Here is an 18,140-nt window from a genome sequence, read left to right as displayed (position 1 = left end):
TCGAGGACAGAACCCCTGCATATATCTATTCTTCTAAATGAGATTGATAAGATTAATTTGTCTGACACTTTCATCACAAACATCAGACATGATATAATAAAAATAATAATAATTTCTTCACTGATGTGGCTCATACAAACAAAAGAACAAAAATGATAGAAACAGATAAAAACATCTATAAAACAAAGGCTATAAGACAGTGAGGAACTAAACAAGGTTACATGAAAAGCATAAGGGAACAAAAGGGTTGAGAGTTGAGGATGTTAGGGAACTTAAACAAATTAATGAAGTAATAAATACAATCAAAAAAGAGAGAAAGACAATAAGAGAAGACAACATGACATGAAAACAAGTCTGTAAAAGTGTTTTGTCTCTTCGCTTTGATACTTGACAGAAACCATCCAAGTGGTATCGTGCTGCGGCTCTTTCACTGAAAGACTTAGATTTAGCGTTTTCATTAATTGTTTTGACTAATTTGTTTAATTTGTTCTGAGCTGGATTTGTATTACCCAGTATTTGGTTTTACCCAGATACTGGAAATATATGGACGCTGGGACCTGATGACCTCTGAGGTAAAACCCTCTCTGCAGCGCTGCACGGATCATCCTACACATTTGCCTAAACCTTTGCAGCTTTAGCCAATCATTTCTAAGTTCACTGCTGTCTCAACAACAACAACAACACGATCACAAATCAGCCGATTACTGTCACAGTAAAAACAATGAGGACGTCTGAGCCCTGCTTCCCTGATCTTTAGCTTTGGAGGAAACACACAGAACTGTATCTTGTAGACACTACTCATGTGTGGTGGTTACAGCTTACATTACAAGTAAACTAGTGAAAGACAAAAACCTCAAATCCATTCAAGGCTGTTGTTGCAGTTTTAATGAGCTTTACTTCTTATATAAGATTATATCTTATAAATTTTTAAATTAAAGAAAAGCTATGCAAGATTTTTTAGCTTAACTATGCTACATTTTTACTTGAATTAAACAGCTTCGGAGTAATTGTGATGGTTAAATAAATGACTTGTTACAAGAGAGAATGGGGACTCTCTGCCTTCCACCTAGCGCCTCTTGCCCGAAAACCAACCTTGCAAGATCAGTGCATCTGACCCAGTGTCTCTGTGGCACAGCGACACAAACGCGCCCCGTCACCGTCATCTCTTGTTTATATGACAGATAAGACTACACAAATACACATGTCAGAGTATAATAAATAACGTTAACCACTGATCCATGGGTTGCTTTCTCACCGGCTTCATTAAAAACAAAAGCACATGGCCAGGAGGAGGGTTAGCAAAACAGCGGAAAAGTGACCAGACTTACATTCCCCTTTAAAGTAACACTATCGCGAAATCCTTGTCGCAATCGACAATTGCTTGTCTCATAACAAAAAGGAATTCTGCATTTGCTCCACAGGCACTACACTGTTGGCTATATGGCTCCCGTGGACCTATTTATTACATATTTCAGTTTTTTTTTTTTTATTGCTATTACTGCTGTATTTACGATAGTGCTACTTTAAGATCCAAAACAGGGCCAGTTGCGAATGAGGATCTTCTTTATTTCCAACATTCAATGATACAAATAAAAGTATCCAAAAGTGTTCAAAAAGTCAGAAAGATACTCATTACAGTGTCATTAAAACTTAGAAAAGACGAGGTGAAGTTTGAGTGCATTAGAGTATACGTGATCCAGACTGACTTCTTATTTCTGTATCTTCGTTTTTATCTTCTATCAATGCCCTACCTTCTTATTCAAATGGGGGGTGTTGCCGACCCTTCTCCCGCCCAGTTTACTCCTTGCGATTTGTCCAGATATAATGGTGTTATCTTACATCAACATAATCTCCGCCTTGATAAAGGGGGGCTGTATCACATTTCAACACATGCCAAGTTCGTCAAGTTCGGTGTCTTTGGCACCACTCTATCTTGCAGGAGGCTGTTATCTATTTTACCCGACCTTGACTCCCCCTGCAAGATGCTACACATACAAACTCTCTGTGTTTTCTCACGCTACTGCACACACACTCACCCCTCCCTTCTCACTCCTTCTACTTTCTCAGAGTTCAGTGCTGTTCCTTTTCTTTTCTTTTTTACCCAACAGTTGGTACTTCCAAAGGATGAAAGCCAAAACAGGAGCCTTCAATAACCAGAAAAGCTACAAGTTCACTACATGTGGCACTTGTGGGGGGTTCACTGACTTCCTCAGCCTTGAGGTTCAGCTTCTGATAACGAGGTCAACAAAACTCCAACTGGTGTCATTTTACTTGAGACTGAGCCACAGCGCTCTACTCACATAGTCCTGCTTTCCAGGCAGCCATTCATAAAAGACAATTGTGCAAGTGCCATAGAGGCCAAACAGTTAACTATTCAGTGTAAATTAAATTTATATTGCATTTGTCAGATATTTACAATATGAATAAAAGGGTTAGAATAGTTAGTGGCAGAGTAATTGCATTAATGTGTAATAAATCACTTGAGATACATATTTTTGACTACATCTTCATATTTGATGGAATTATTATACTTTTTCTTGATGTAATATCGCTTGGTGCTGGTGTGGTTTTTACATGGATAGGCTACAGCTCAGTGACTGTGGCCTCAGTCTTTATCGCTGCCAAGTGAGGAAAACTGATCTCTGTCCTGCATTCATTTATGACAAACATCTCACATTACACACTCATGGTTCCAATCCACCGTCCCTCCTCCGCTCTTTCTCTTTTCTGTTTTATAATCACATTAACACAACCTCCTCACTCAGGTGACGAATATTTGAAAACACTGGATGAACGACGGCTCCAGAGGTCAGATGGTGTGCAAGTGCAGCGGCGGCATCTCGTTAACTGGACACTGTGCGGCTTTACGTCTTTACACGGTGGCCTGCTGAGTGTCGAGGTCGCAGCATGTTGTGAGGAAACATTGAGCATCGCTGTGAGATGCCAGATTTCTAAATCTATTTTAATCCTAATCCCATCAGTAGAGTTTACTCTGCTCTCTGGTCCTCACATGACCCCTGAAATTAAAATCTAGAGCCTTTAACTTTATAACTCGCCCAGAATGAGTAGAAAACAGAGGGACATGCAGCCTGAAAACTAAATAAAACCTCATCACCTCCCTGTTGTTTAGCACTTTTTTTTGTCCTGTAGATAACACTGAGACAACCAGCAACATTTTGATGAAAGCAAAACATTTACAAGATGCTTAATTTGAAGATTCAGGTAGAGAAATGCTTAAAACGAAAGTCTTGTGTGGAGGAATGTGCATGTTAAGACCCTGGATATTGTGTTCATGTGTGTGTGTGTGTGTGTGTGTGTGTGTGTGTGGAAAGCGAACCTGTCCACTCCTGCGTCTTGAAAAATGGATGAGGTCGGTATCTGCATGTTATTCTACCCCTGCACTAGAATGAAAGAGGGATAGAGGGACAGAGAGAGAGAGAGAGAAAAAACCATATGAATAATTCAGCCCAAATCAGTTTAGTGAGCGTCCGTCCCTTCCTACTCTCAGTCTAATGAAGTCAGTGCCTGAAAGTGGATTCTCTGAAAACCCTGTGGAGCAGAGAGAGGGAAACCAGTGTTTGGTTTGTCCAGAAGTTTCCTCCACCTCTCCATCAGTTCTTCTGTAATTTCTTGGAGTAAAGAGGTTGTTGGACTCGGGATCATCATGATACCATGGTGGCCCAACTGCTAGGGCTGGCCTTTCTATTTCTACACAGCAGTCTGACCACCTTCACAACCTATGGTAAGAGTTTTAGGTTGATCCAACCTTTTATGTGTGACAATTTAAAGCTGGTTTTCTTCTATCTAATGACTTTCAATAGAAGCTGGTGTAATACTTCTGTGTTAAACTTAGATTTGAGGTGTAGTTTGACAGATATTGAACTGTAGGTTTGTCACAATTTTTCAATATTCTTTGTGCGCTTATTTGTGACCAGAATATTACTAAATATCAGTGAGGGGAAGGAATTCAGATGTGTCTTTGACACCCAGTCTGTAATTTCTGACAAACACGGATAGGCTACCAGTATATCTGCACTTAGTTAAACAGATAAATCAGCCTGACCACTTTATGTTTGACTTGGCTCCAATTCTCACCTAGTTATGGTTAAAAACTGATACTTGGGAAGTTGTGTCTGTTACATCACATTAGGGTCAATGAAACACAGTTCAGTACATAATTGTATATGTGATATTTATCGATTGAAATGATCAAAATTCTTCGATTCATTTCACCCAAACTGCTGTCAGTCCTCTGGTTTTAACAGAGAAAGAGAAGAAACTGGTTGATAAAAATGAAGGTCTATGGAAAGATAATTGGACTGATCCAGTCTCATGTTTTGGGATCCCTTATTAAACTATTAGAGCGACTGACACAGTGTAATCAATCCTGTAATTGAATACTGCCAGGGCAAATGACACCCCTCATCTTCTTTTCCTTCACACACACACATTTGGCTGCATGTCTGTGTGTGTCCTCTCCCTCCACCAGCGGTGCAGATCAATCACAACTGGGAGGTGGTGTACCAGGACAACGCTGTGAACGGGGTGGTGGGCAAAGCGGTGATCCTGAAATGTGGCGCCACCTTACCTGACATGTACATATGGAGCTTCACCAAGCCCGGCACTGAAGCTATAAAGGCTGTGGTGTATGACTTGGGACGCGGGCCGAGGATCCAGAAACTGGCCGAGACGCTGGGGCAGCTCATGATCATCTCCAACAGTGCAGATGTGAGCATCGAGAAGCTGCCACTGGCTGCACAGGGCCTGTTCACCTGCCAGGCCTTCTACGACATAGAGCGAGAGCCCAAAGTCTACTACTACTACGTACACCTGACGGTCCGAGGTAAGATTTCACCTCAGCAGGCAGGGGTGCTGGCAGGAGGGGGAACATTTCTACTGGACATCTAAGGTCAACACACACATCCAAAAATATGAGAACAGCTGATACTGAAGTTATGAAATAATCCTGTATTTGTCCCCTCCCATACATCCATGACTTTATACATTGTTAAATTGTATAAAAAATATCGACATGATGAATTTCTATATGGAATTATATTTAGCTTTCAAATACAGTATTAACACTATATATTTCATGAATAAATGCAAATGTAATAAACCAGCCACAAAATCCAAAACACACACACATATATATATCTACCATATATCTTTCTAATTTTAAACATACACGCCTGTCTTAGGTTTAGGTATAACAGTAATATCTGTCAATGGTCTTTGGTATGGACATTTACATATGAATGTGCACAATATAAGCATAAGCTTCATTCATTTATTTTATTGGTAAAATGTATGTGACACATATATTAGTGACAGTCCACGTATGTCTTAATATATGACACATTAAAATACATAAATGGCATGTGTATAAATAGTTATATGAATGATATATAGGTTAAATTATGTATTATACATACATAGAAATATGTTTTTTACTTTTTATTTCCATATATATTTCATATATGTGAATTCAGTGTGCACATTTGTGTGTGGGCTCTCTCAGCTTGGGGCCCTCTGGTGTGCAGGTGAACATGAGCTGTCTGAATACATACAGTAGCCTACATGCACCAAACACTGTTGTTCATCTGCACTGGAGTCAGTAAACACACTCCCATGTTCCCACAGTCCCGGTCAGTAAGCCGTACCTCCTGATGAGTGATGCTTCTCCGGTGGAGGGATCTACAATGTGGATGCGTTGCAATCTGGACAATGGCACTGGGCCGATCCAGTACGAGTGGCACCATGAAACCCGGAACGGCACCGTCACAGTGTTTGCACAGGGCAACTCCAGCGTGATCAACGTGACCCAAGTCAACCGCAACCACACTGGCTGGTTCCGCTGTGTAGCCAGCAACCCCGTCAACAGGGAGAGCTCTAACCGGTTATGGCTGGACACCATCTGTGAGTATCACTGACTGGTTTGGACCATTAAGTGTTTATGGGTAATATTAAAAGATCACAGAGCATTTTCATAATAATATATCAAACACATAACATTAACATTGATAATGAACTGTTGCAGTGTGGAATGAATAAATGAATGAATGAATGAATGAATTTATATTTTGTCATGCACCAATTAAGGCACCCAGCCTATAAGGGCTTACAAGACACATTTCATAGACAACAAACAAAATCATCAGAGCACAGACAAAACAAAAACCACATGGAATTCACATAAATAATTCACTTTTTCTTATTGACTAGGCACTTTTTATGAAAGTAGCTATAGTAAAGACTTCTTTTCTGAAGAACCATTCCAACTTTACCTCATCATCAACCCAAAACCTGCCTGGCTTCGTCATATAACGAACAATGAAACACAAAATGCAGTTCATCCTCGATTACATTTAAATTACATAATGTGCATAGTCTTCCCTCCTCAGGTACTGAGTTAAACCTACCTGCATCTATTGCCAGAGGGAGAATCCCAGCCCTCAACTGGGCACATAAAGATCTCTTGGATCTATCCAAATGAATGAGGTTATGCACCTGTGTGTGTAACGCGTGCATCATAACAGGAGTGTGTTCGTGTCCTTTCTCCCCAGATGGTCCGGACATTCCTCAGATAGACGTGACCCCGTACAGCATGACGGAGCGGGGATATTCAGCCCTGGAGAGAGAGACTGTTTCTTTACTCTGTCAGGCCCAGTCCAACCCGGCCAGTCAGTACGTCTGGTTCTACAACAACTCGCAGGTCTACGCCGGGCCGCAGTTCACCATCACCAAGATCCTCCGCATGCACACTGGCGACTACGCCTGCTTGGCACAGAACACCTACCTCAACACCCGCTCCAAAAAAACCATCAGCCTGACTGTCTACTGTGAGTTTGACCTCTGACCTCGGACTATACCATCAGCCCTTCTTCTCTTGGCTGACCTCCGTCTCAACCCGTGTTCTTCTGCATTGGTTTCTGCAAATGCCAACGATGTCTGGTTAAATCATTCATTTTTGGCATTTGTACTACAAGACACAGAGAACACAAATCTTCTTATCTCATCTTTAGCCCTCAAACGCACCTCTCCTGTTTCCAGCATCACCCACAAAACTCCTTTGCCTCCTCTGTTTTTCTATTTTAAACATTCCTCCTCCATTCAGTTTATTGATTCCCATACTCAAATTCACAAAAAACACTCAGAAAGATTGCAAATGCTCTCACACATCTACACACCACCAACACACAGCAGAGTGTGGAATTGCTGCAGACCTATTCTCCTGTTCGGGCCGTCTGGGAAGTTGATGGGACTCTCTGGCAGGTACCTCGCTGTGATGTCACAGCCATGGCAAGTGCTGGTTGGCTAGAAAGCCGGTGCTTGTCATTTCCCCTCTCCTGTTTGGTTTTGGTGGGCAGTTCCTCAGGTCATGTATCTAGACTGTAAATCCACAAGTTTCACCATGATATGATATTGTATTGATTCAATGGACAACAATTCGATGTTTGTCGATATCACAAAGTCTGCTAGGATACAGCTGTGACTCAATCTGATTTAGGGATCAGTGATCAATATGACATATCCTCTGCTGATTTTGAACAATCACTTCCATTCATGTCAAATCACAAAAAGCAACTCAAATATTATCTGATACTCTTATTTCTGAGCTCAACCAGATATTCAACTGAAAATAACAATTGCCTTCCTGTTCAATATAAAGTGCACATTCTGATTTACTGAGCTTTACAATGTTCACATTTTACTAAAGAAAACTGAAAAACATTAAGTTTCTATACATCAAAGCAGGATTTTGATGTAAAGCAGCCTCCTGTTTAGAGTTTCAAACTGAATGGTTTTAAATGTTAGTGATTAGCTACATTCACGTCTTTGAAAATGAGATATGAAATTGCAGCAGCTGCTCAGTGGACAGAGGCGCCAGGGGAATTTCCAAATAAAGGGTCGTTTTTATGTTGGATTGATGCTGTTGACTTGTTGATCATTGAATCGATGTATTAATGAAGATCATTACATTTCTTATACAGAGCATTAATCTTTCACATTAAAAAAACATCAGGCGTTGTAGTTTTACTTGTAGTTGTACCCATTTCTATTATGATAAAAGTTGCATCTAAAAACATATTTAATGTAAAGTACATTACTCCTCCATAATTTTTAGTAAGAAACAACCAAAATGCCTAAATACTAATCACATAGGCACTTTCTTTGGCCCTGATGACATCATGTAGCCCCGACCTTGCACGCCACTGCCTCGATACGCTGCATCTTATTCCCACAGACCCACCCGATGGCTCCCCCTCCTGCTCTGTGCAGCCGGCTCTGAACCACACCTCTCTGAAGCTGCTCTGCTCCTGGCCCGGTGGATTCCCCTCCGCCTCCCTGCGCTGGACCGGAGACCTGAAACGAGCGGCACAGGATGAGGTCAACACAGGACAGCAAACAAATCCTCTGAGCAACACTGCCCTCTTGCTGCCGCCTGAAGATCTGGCGTCCAACAGCAGCAGTTTGTTCACGTGCCTGGGCTCACACCCTGCACTCAGACAGTCAACAGAGTGCACAACACGCACATGTGAGGATCAAAACAACTGAACAGACACAGGTTTGAGTTTTGTTCTGGTCTACACACCTCTCACACTTCTCTTCTTCTCCACCAGATGTTCCTCCTGCACAGCCAGTGTGTTCTGCCTATGTGACCAACAACCAGCAGTATCTGATGCTGTCCTGCTCCTGGGACGGAGGGGCCCCAAAAGCTTTGGTGTGGTGGGAGGGGCCGGGGGGCCAGGGTAAAGTCGCCCAAGAAAACTCCAACATCCTGATCCTTCGCTACGGCACTGCCCGCAGCGGGAAACCCTACACATGTCACGCTAAACATCCGCTTCTGCTCCAAACCCAGACCTGCAGACTCACACTAGGTTAGTGCATATCATCAGAAACACGTCACGACAAACAGAAAATATGGTTTGTCAATTAATTCATACTTTCCACCTGTAGAAGCCCCTGTGTTGCTGACACAGCGCAGAGTTGTGTCTGTGTATGAGGGAAGTGACGTCCAACTCACCTGCAACCTGAGAGCCAACTATCTACCTGTCGGCGAGATCAGCTGGTTCAACAATCAGGGTGCGGATGTCCGAGACACCTCCAAGTACAAGCTGCTGCGAACATCTGCATGGGCCAACCTGACCGTGAGAGACACGGATGAGATTCAGGACAGTGGCGAGTACAGGTGCACCACCTCCAACGCAGTGGGGGGAACGGATATCAATGTCACCCTAGTGGTCAAGAGTAAGATGTGGTTTCCTGTTTTCAAATTTTTGTTGATATCTAAGCAGAGCTTTTCTTGGGTCTTTTTTGCCTTTAATGGCAGAGAGGGGGGGAATGACAAGCAAGATAGGGCGGGATTCGAACCTGCTGTGAGGACTATAGCTTCAACACATGGGTTGGGTGCTCTATAGGCCTACCAACTGAGCTAAACACCACCCCTCTGAAAGAGTAGTTTGGCAGTTCTCTACCGCTATTTGCAGGAAGTTGAAAAGACAGAGAATTAGCCTACATGATAAATATGAAGCTTTAGACAACAGCTCATTATCTTAGCTTAGCATAAAGAGTAGCCTACAAAATGAGAGACAAAAGGTAAAGTGGCATAAAAACCTCAATGTAAAAGTAGAAGGTTGTAGTTTACTAGTCGTAGTTTATAGATTAACCCTAACCCTAACCCTAACTAGGAAATAGTCGGAAACAGAAACCCATTAAAAGACACATTTACACCAGATTTATGAATTGAATATAAACCAGATATTAATCAATCAGTCAATGAGCTCTAGAAATGCTGGTGTCTATCACCTAAGGACAGACCCTGTTCACCCTGCCTCCTGTCTTTAGCCAACTTCAGCTTTTATGCTTCACAAACTTAAGAGCTGTTTAATCTTCTGGTCTAAATCTTTAAGACATTTTTAAAAAGCAAGTCCCCCCCCAAAAAAATAGTAGTTTATCATGAACTAGTGGCATCTGTACTGTCAGGTTGAAAAAACAGGACATGCGTGTTTGTTTATTCCAAGAGAGGACAAACAACGACGTTCCGGTTAACTATTTATTAAATTGGATCATCAAAGGAAACAGATACAAAAAACTCTCCTGTTCAAGAAATCGCAGTCTGCAAGCAGTTAGCTGCAATCACCATCCCAAGAGAGCGAGAATACTCTGTAATCTGCTCCAGACAAAAGCATTACATTCATTTTTAATACTTCGCACTATGTGTGTGTAATTAATTCTTATTGGTCAAAAACAGGTGGGGAGTGGCTGTGGTTTAGACTTAGCCCTCCCTTCGTTGGTTCGTTCCCAACACACGAACCTCCGGATCTGAAACACAACAAAACCCTCCCTGAACTGACATAAATTTTCCGTCCCAGGTCTCTGAAAGTCCAAGGCCGTAATACAGATCATTAAAAAACTCTTCTTTACGATGCTTCATTCAGCAGGGCCTCACGGGCCTCTCATCCTCTCCTCCCTTCGGCCTTGGAGATGTTTTCTTTTCACTGTGGCTCTGTGTTCTCTCAACTTGCCTCTGAATGATCAAACTGGTTACTGGTATTCATTGCATTATGAATTAAGCTCAACACAAATCTATAGGGTTTGCTACAAGTTTCAGTTGTCTTTAAACTCAATGGGTTAGTCAAAAATATAAGACACAATAGGTTAGTTAAAACATGAGACTGAACTTTACTACTACCTAAAGTGAAAGCATAAACAGGTACATAAATCTTTCTCTATGTCCTGGTCCTTCTCTCTCCATGTGTTAACCCTTCGTTCCAAGGGCCAATGCTTGACTCCCTCACATTCTTCAACAGGACACGTCAGCTCTAATACAATTCAGAACAACTTACATAAAGACAAAAGTTTCACACCACTCAGGATTAACTTGTTTAAATGGTAAAATGTGTAAGTGCTCAATCTACTAAAACAATCATTAGTGAGATACATTCAGTGTTGATCAGTAATGTCAAAGTGGAGAATATATGTTCAGTGTTAGTTCTGGTGATGAGATAACTGTGTGCAGCTTGGCAATCTCCAGTGTAGAGACACAGGTTCAGCTTTATCTCATCAGTCAGTGAGATAATGGTGCTCTGTTTTATTTGTTAGTCAGTAAGGCACAATATCAAACTCAGTTAGTAAAGGCAAATATTCAGTGGGGTTAAGACAGTTTTCACCCTAACAGTACTTCAAGGTAAATGCAAACATAGCATGCTAAAAATGACGATGCAAACATGCTGGTGCAGTTCATCCGTGTTAGTTTAACACTTACAACGTGCAACAAGAATGATGGGAATTTGGCAATGCAACAGTTACTGAAGTAGTGGTCCTAAAGAAATCAAACTTATCCTAAATTAAAATATCCAATTCCAGTATTTGTTGAGATATTTTAGTCTGTACACACAACAGTCCACAATGACCTGCGAAACAAAAGTCACGCAAAAGTTCATATTTGTATTTGGTTGTGTTTTATCTGTTTATCAGGGCACCCAATGCCACCCAATGCCACCCTGATCACAGTGACGTACAACAGCCGACAGCGTAACCAGGTGGAGCTGGAGTGGCAGGTGCAGAACGAGGAAGGAGGAGGCTGGACGGGGTTCATCCTGCAGCACAGGATGGTGACGGAGAAACCAGGAAGGAGGAGCAGCAGCAGCAGCAGCAGCAATGGTTCAACAGAGGAGAAGGAGGAGAGGGAGGAGAGGATCGGCTCTCTGGTCTGGTACCATAACATCATCCAGGACCCAGACACCAGGAGTCACACAGTAGGGAGACTGACACCGATCGCTACTTACCAGTTCCGCATCACAGCCATCAACCACCGCACCATCGGACACCCGTCTGCAGCGAAGACCCCAGGTACAGCATGTGAACACAGTGAGGAAAGTGTGGTCAGATTTTCTGCAGAAAACTGAACAAAGGCAGGGACTTGAGTTAGGGATGTCTTAAACAAAGGTGTCTGGTGAGTTAGGTCATTACTCAAACATTATTGATCTTGCTCTGATTGCCGTTACTGTGACTTTGATGACAGTCTAACATTTTTGTTTTTCTTTTTGTGTTATCCACTTAGGTGAAAGACTCACACACAAGCAACAACAAACACATACAATAACACACATGTCACCGCTTCACACCTCCTAGTCACTTCCTCTTTACCTCCTTCCTTACCTTTCCTTGAACTGGCCCTGTGTGCTTCTTCTCGTCAGTCCTTTGTGTCCGTTGTGCCATGTGTAGTACGATTTGATCAAACCAAGCCAGGTGTACAGGGCAGAGAAAGGTCAGTAGGTCAGGTGTGAGGGCAGGGCAGTGGTTTTCAACCCATGTACTGTCCTTGGCTTACATTAAAGTGAGTTTATGTAACTTTTTTTGGAGAGTAAAAGTGAAGGTTGTGGGTTAAAATGAGTGCCAAAACAGTGTTAAACATTAGGCACTACGATCTACTGGTTAGCTACTGGTAGCATCAAAACCATGGAGTCTAGAAAACTGTGAATGAAGGAATACATTTTTTTTCCTTTAAAAAAAGAAAAAAAAAGAAGTTACATAATTTTCTGCTAATTTCACATTTTCTTGTGTTGTGGTTGTCACAGAAACCACGTTACATGCAATCATTTCTGGCTTTGGAGCCACAAGAACGAGACCGACGTGGGTTGAGAACCACTTGATGGATAAAACATGATGTGTGTGTGATGTTGTGATGATGATGAGGTTGATGTATACTGTTTTGCAATGTGTAACTATGATGTGTTGCAGCGGAGCCAAGCCACAACATGTACCCTGCTGTGGTCGGAGCAGCGATAGGCGGGATGCTCTTTGCAGCCATTCTCACAGTGCTGCTGCTCATGTACCTAATTCGCAACCGCAACAACAATCCACGTGAGTCTTTCTCACTGTTTATTTACCATGTTTAATCTTCTATGTTCATTTATTATCCAAGTTTCTTTATTTATGTTCTATATTTGTTCCCCACAGGACTACACGACATGCTCTTTGGCAGGTGAGTTTTCATTTATTGGCTTATTTGAAATGGGACTCTGCATATTCATAACATACAAAAACAACTATTTGCTGTAAATATGCCAGATTAAGCTAGAGAGCTGATTTCCATACGTAGTTCAGTGTGTCAATGTCAACAATGTACATTTGCAGTTTGTAAAGATGTGGACGACTAATTTTGGGAATAGGAATGACATTAAAAGTGTTTTGTCATGTCGCGTCCAGGCAGCACAGCCAGTCGAGGGAGAACATCAACTTCCCAGAGGACGAAGTGGTCGGAGGGTCGGAGGGAGGAATAGAGGAGATCGGTGGATCGTCCAGCCCAGGCAAGATGAATAAAATACTTTTTTCCTGTGTTTCTTTACTTGATTTGAAAACTAATATTACTTTTGTGGAAATCCTCCTCTAATAGACTATGTATATGAGGTGTTTACACAAACAGACACCAATACAGTTCTGGGTTTCTTCTGCTTTATTCCAAAACAACTGGGGATGAACAGCCCACAAACAACAGTTACACATGTACCGTATCTAAACTACACATGTACATCCTGAACGCCCAATTCGTCTTGGGGCACTCTGTTTTTTTTAAATTTTTGCTCAGTTTACTACGAACAGAGGGTGAGGTCAACACGACTCACATGAGCTTAGTGGTCATTGAACAGTCAGATAACAGTCACAAAGTCAAATTGAATATACTGGGGGCTTTTTTTTCTCCTCAACTTCTGAACAGACTCGGAGGTTCAACTCCTCTTTAAACATTTTGCCAGCATGCTTGTACATGGACTTGATTACTGTCCACTGCAGAGAGCTGTCCTGCCTCCCTCCTCCTCTGTCTGCACAACAGCATGTAGAAGGTAAACGCACCCAGACAGAGGAGAGCCACTACTAAAACCAAGATCAGTGGTAGGCCCAGAGATCCCAGGTTTTCTTTCAGCTGCCTGTTAGAATTAATGCCAGAATTTCGAGCCATTTCTTCACTCAACCCCCTCAGTCCATCTAGAGCTCTCTGTAGTTTCACATTGTTGAGTGGGAATGGGGTAACGCTGCATACATTGCCCCAGCACCATGATCCCATTCCTGGATTTGCCATCTTTTTCCACCATGGATGTCTGCTGTCTTTCTGGTCTCTGCGTTTCCTGCTCCTCGCTGCCTCCCTTCCTGCAGTGGCTCAGGTGAACCCAGGTTCAACAGCACCTGGAGGGTCACAACTTAGACTCGTAAACTATCACAGATACAGTGGGAACTCTGATGACTGCGTCTTACATGCGGTTCTCAGCTTTTAACTCAAAATGGCATCCTTATTTAACCTCACCACTATATTTGCTTAGTAGATTTAATTTACAGATTTACAAAAAAAGTAGATTTTTCAGATACAAAGTTTGAAATTATTTGTGTATACTATGTATTCAGGCTCTGTCGGTTCAATGGGACACAAGAACAAACTGAAACGTAGTACAACTTAACACAAGTCATGTTTTTGGATGTAACACACCAAGCCTGACACAATTTTGTGAGCTGGCAAAGTAAAATGAAGAAGAGACGCAAATGCTCAAGGCTCAACACTTTTTGCCGTTATTCAGCTCAGGAAGTGGAGATTATGACCATGTTTCCTGCTTGGCAGAAACATAAAATGAAACTACCATTTACTTTTCACAAATCCCCCCCCCCCCCCAGTGTTTCACCACATCCCTCATATTGAGTTTTTCTTTTTTTCACTCCAACTGTTTACCATCTTGCCAGATATTTTGCTCTAACGCTGAGGGCAACTCAAAGAAACGAATAAAGAAAAAAATTAAACAGACAATTTTCAGTGGTCCAACTTCTAACTACTGGTGTTGGAAACTTTTACTGAATTTGCATTAGTAAATCAGCCTACACAAAAAACCCGGAGATAAAACCAAACTGATCAGATCAGATCATTTTTTAGATAATTAATCTTTCCTCCCTCTATGGGAGTAGGCTAGTTGTTAAATTTCCCAAAATAAATGGTGTCTAATGTTCCTCAGTCACAAATGAGCTGAAGATTTCTCTTCTGTAGCCCATCACTTAGTTCCCTTCTTAAACACAAATTGACAAAAACAAAACTGCAGCATTCAGACCATTATATTCTGGTCTGCTACTTGGGCAGCCCTGGTCTAGCTGCAGTAACGAATAGGGGCGAGGTTTGGACGGGCATGTTTACGAGCGGCTTGTATTCTAATAGATGAGATAATGAGTCCCTCTTGTGGAATGTATTTCTAGGAAAATGTATCTCTTGGTATTCACCATTTTTCCTGTGGGGTCCGGTTTTTGGGGATACCTGATACCTTTGTTTTTCACTTAGAGATTAGAGGTAGCCTAATGGAACATCTGGGACCTCTTTGCTTGGTGAGGTTGGAGTAGGGGTTATTGGGGTATAGAGGTGTCTTGGGGTAAGAGAGAGAGATCTCACATTGGCACCAGAGATGCTCCAAGATTCAACATTTTTGTGACATTGTTCTTTTTTTTTTTTTTGTAATAAACCCTTTTTTGAATGCAAGAAAAGACGCGTCAGCGGTGATCACTTCTTCTCACGTTTCCATCAGCGTGTTTAGATGAGCATCTATGTACTGTAGCCTAGCTGTCGCATTGGAAAATTATGATGGAAACGCCTTAATTCGAACTAAAATCCCCTGATTCGCACAAAATGAAATACGCTCGCTATGGCTGGGTTTTGGTTGATAAAAGGGATGGAAACAGCTCTATTCTAGTATAATGGACCTGAGTCCGTAATAAAAGATTATTTATTCGAATTAAGTGTGACGGAGCTTCACCCCAACTGCTCCTGTGTTTGTTCACTCACAAGACAACAAACAGGGTTTTCGCTACATGTAGGCCTAATTGATTGTGACGCACCGCCAAAAGCCCCCACACCTTCATAATGATGTTTTTTTTTCTTTTATGTGTTAAAAACAATGTAAAGCAGGGTTATTTCCACTAACAGTTACCATTACTTTGCACCCCTTTGCACTGCACAGTTCGTCATGTTCCTCCTCAGTAAAAACGAAACTTACTATCAACCAGGGCATCCAGCGTTTCCCATGTAAAGTCTAGTCTATGGCGGCCGCGGCTCTCCCTCTCTCACACACACTTGCACACATAGGCACAGTGTAGCAATTTTAACACATTAGCTGTTCAATTTGCTATCCGCCCCACATCAGACCGACCGGGGCAAAGTCTGTACGGTTAATGGAAACACACAGGATTCAAATTTCTTTTAATGCTCATTTCCCAGTAATTCGAATCACTTTGGAGGTAGGCTAATAGGCTAAACCCTTTTTTGAATGCAAGAGAAGACGTGTCAGCGACTTCTTCTCATCAACACATCAATATACCACATTGTTGAAAAAAAACAAAACTTTTTTTTCTGGGAGAGACTGGCAGGCCGCCATCTCCTCCTTTAATTAATGGGAAACACTGAATCCATATGGAAGCATCAATATGGAATTTAAATACTGAATCGAATTTTGACCTAAATAATCGAAATCGAATCGAATCGTGAGGTTCTTAACAATACCAAGCCCTAGTTGAAACATGCACGACTATTTCAATCTTTAGTGTTGTCTTCCTCACCTTGTTTTGAGATGTTTAACCCTTCGCGGCGTATCCAGGGGACCGTGTCCGACCGTGTCTGCCTCCGTCCTGTTACAGGGAGTTCTCGTGTTAGACACTCTTTTATAGCAGAGTGCATGACATTTCTATGGTTAGACAGCCCGGACAGAGAAGCCTCATCCTGGGGCTTTCTACAACAACAGGTCGCCAAACTCACCTTCACTGTCCGTGCCTCCCTCAGGTCTGACTCCAACAGTGAACTAACCTCCGCTGCTGCTGCTGCTGCGTCTCTGCCTCAAAGAGAAGTTGTAAAGTTACTGACAAGTAAAGTTATTACCCCCTTAAACGTAACGTCACATCCTGTTTTGGGCAAAATGCGGGAATTTTTTTGAGGTGATTTCGGTGGTGCAGACCTTTTATATGGTGCAGACCGGTGCAGACTAGAGCACTGGAATAAGACACGCATTGGTCCAATGGAAACGCCCCCTGGTGGCGGAATATGGGTTTTGGAAAGGTGCCCAAGAACTGACATCTCTGTATTGTTGGTGAATGAACAAGTGCGGTATTTTCAGTAATTTAAGGACATTTCTAGATCACCCACGTTAATAGCATCATCTTGGACCCCTTACAGATAAACATTAACATAAAAAAAAATCAGTTGTCTACATTAATGTTTCAATCTACATGTTGTAATAAACAAATTGTAAGTGTAATTTGATATGACCAAGACACCTACAAACCACGGGACTCAATGGAAGTGTCGTTACTCTCTTATTATTATCCCTCTCTTATTCCAGTGGTCTAGTGCAGACTAAACAAGGAGCTCCAATCAGGCTGAGAGGGTCTTTGATACAGAATCATACTTTGAACTGTGATCACAATAAATAAATAAATAAAACGAATTCAATTTTATCTGTGATGTTAAATATAAAAAATAATTATTTATTTTAATCTGTGATAATTAAAAATAAAAAAACTTACTTGAATGTATGATTTCTATAAAAAAAAAAAACCTGACTTGTTACAATTGAAAATATAAGAGAAATTCCCCGATTTCCAAAGTCCCCTAGACACATGATTCAGAAGTGTTTCAGCAGACATTAAACATGTTTTATTGATGCTCACCCTTGACGCTGATGCTGCTCTCTTCCAGGTCCAGCCATCTCTTTACCCCGGGCAGCTTCACCCCTCACCACCTCCCCGCTGAGTGCCACCACCCCCACCCCCACCAGCCAGGCCCCTCCGCCTGGGGATGACAACGAGCCCGTCAGTGTCACCATCACCGTCAAGGCTACAGGCTCATGATCCATTATCAGACCCCCACCCCCCCCCCCCCCACCACAGCTGTAATCACACTTTTGTAGACAGTTAGTTTGCACAGTTGGTAGCACATGTAGCCTGTGATCTCCACTCAACTATAATAACAGTAGCCTCATGTATCCTTCACCACAAAACTCATCATTTGAAGCATGGAAAAATGGGTTCAGTTCATTTCTACATTAAATAATATGTATGTAAATTGTTCAAGCAGCAGGAGTGTTTTTTAAACAAGAAAAACTTTTAACAGTGTTTCGTTA

At 41.9% G+C, this 18,140-nt stretch overlaps 1 protein-coding gene and 1 long non-coding RNA gene across 2 annotated transcripts; one reads left to right on the top strand and one right to left on the bottom strand.

Annotated features, from left to right (window-relative positions):
- Window positions 1–3,516: 3,516 nt before the first annotated feature.
- On the top strand, window positions 3,517–17,879 carry vsig10l2 (V-set and immunoglobulin domain containing 10 like 2). Its single transcript, XM_085796837.1, has 12 exons — window positions 3,517–3,742; window positions 4,490–4,843; window positions 5,644–5,919; window positions 6,567–6,842; window positions 8,249–8,539; window positions 8,625–8,882; window positions 8,962–9,252; window positions 11,482–11,856; window positions 12,748–12,870; window positions 12,967–12,991; window positions 13,216–13,316; window positions 17,717–17,879. Exons 1-12 carry the CDS (start codon window positions 3,673–3,675, stop codon window positions 17,866–17,868), a joined length of 2,592 nt encoding a protein of 863 aa, XP_085652963.1. The 5' UTR covers window positions 3,517–3,672; the 3' UTR covers window positions 17,869–17,879.
- On the bottom strand, window positions 13,554–16,857 carry LOC146974574 (uncharacterized). Its single transcript, XR_015037557.1, has 3 exons — window positions 16,781–16,857; window positions 16,585–16,653; window positions 13,554–14,187 (listed from the first exon to the last, which is right to left on the bottom strand). It is a non-coding gene; the product is annotated as an uncharacterized LOC146974574 (long non-coding RNA).
- Window positions 17,880–18,140: the final 261 nt, after the last annotated feature.

The sequence above is a fragment of the Trachurus japonicus genome, chromosome 14 (genome assembly GCF_045865225.1).
Source record: "Trachurus japonicus isolate A0001 chromosome 14, Traja_1.0".
NCBI lineage: Eukaryota > Metazoa > Chordata > Actinopteri > Carangiformes > Carangidae > Trachurus > Trachurus japonicus.
Note: the sequence above shows the minus strand (reverse complement) of the source record. Positions and strands in the feature narration are given on the sequence as shown.

Excerpts from the sequence above, each read along its gene's own strand:
- vsig10l2 (XM_085796837.1), top strand. The coding sequence starts at position 3,673 with ATGGTGGCCCAACTGCTAGGGCTGGCCTTTCTATTTCTACACAGCAGT. Across the intron at positions 4,844-5,643 it reads CGTACACCTGACGGTCCGAG|TCCCGGTCAGTAAGCCGTAC; the intron begins GTAAGATTTCAC and ends ATGTTCCCACAG. Across the intron at positions 8,883-8,961 it reads GACCTGCAGACTCACACTAG|AAGCCCCTGTGTTGCTGACA; the intron begins GTTAGTGCATAT and ends TTCCACCTGTAG.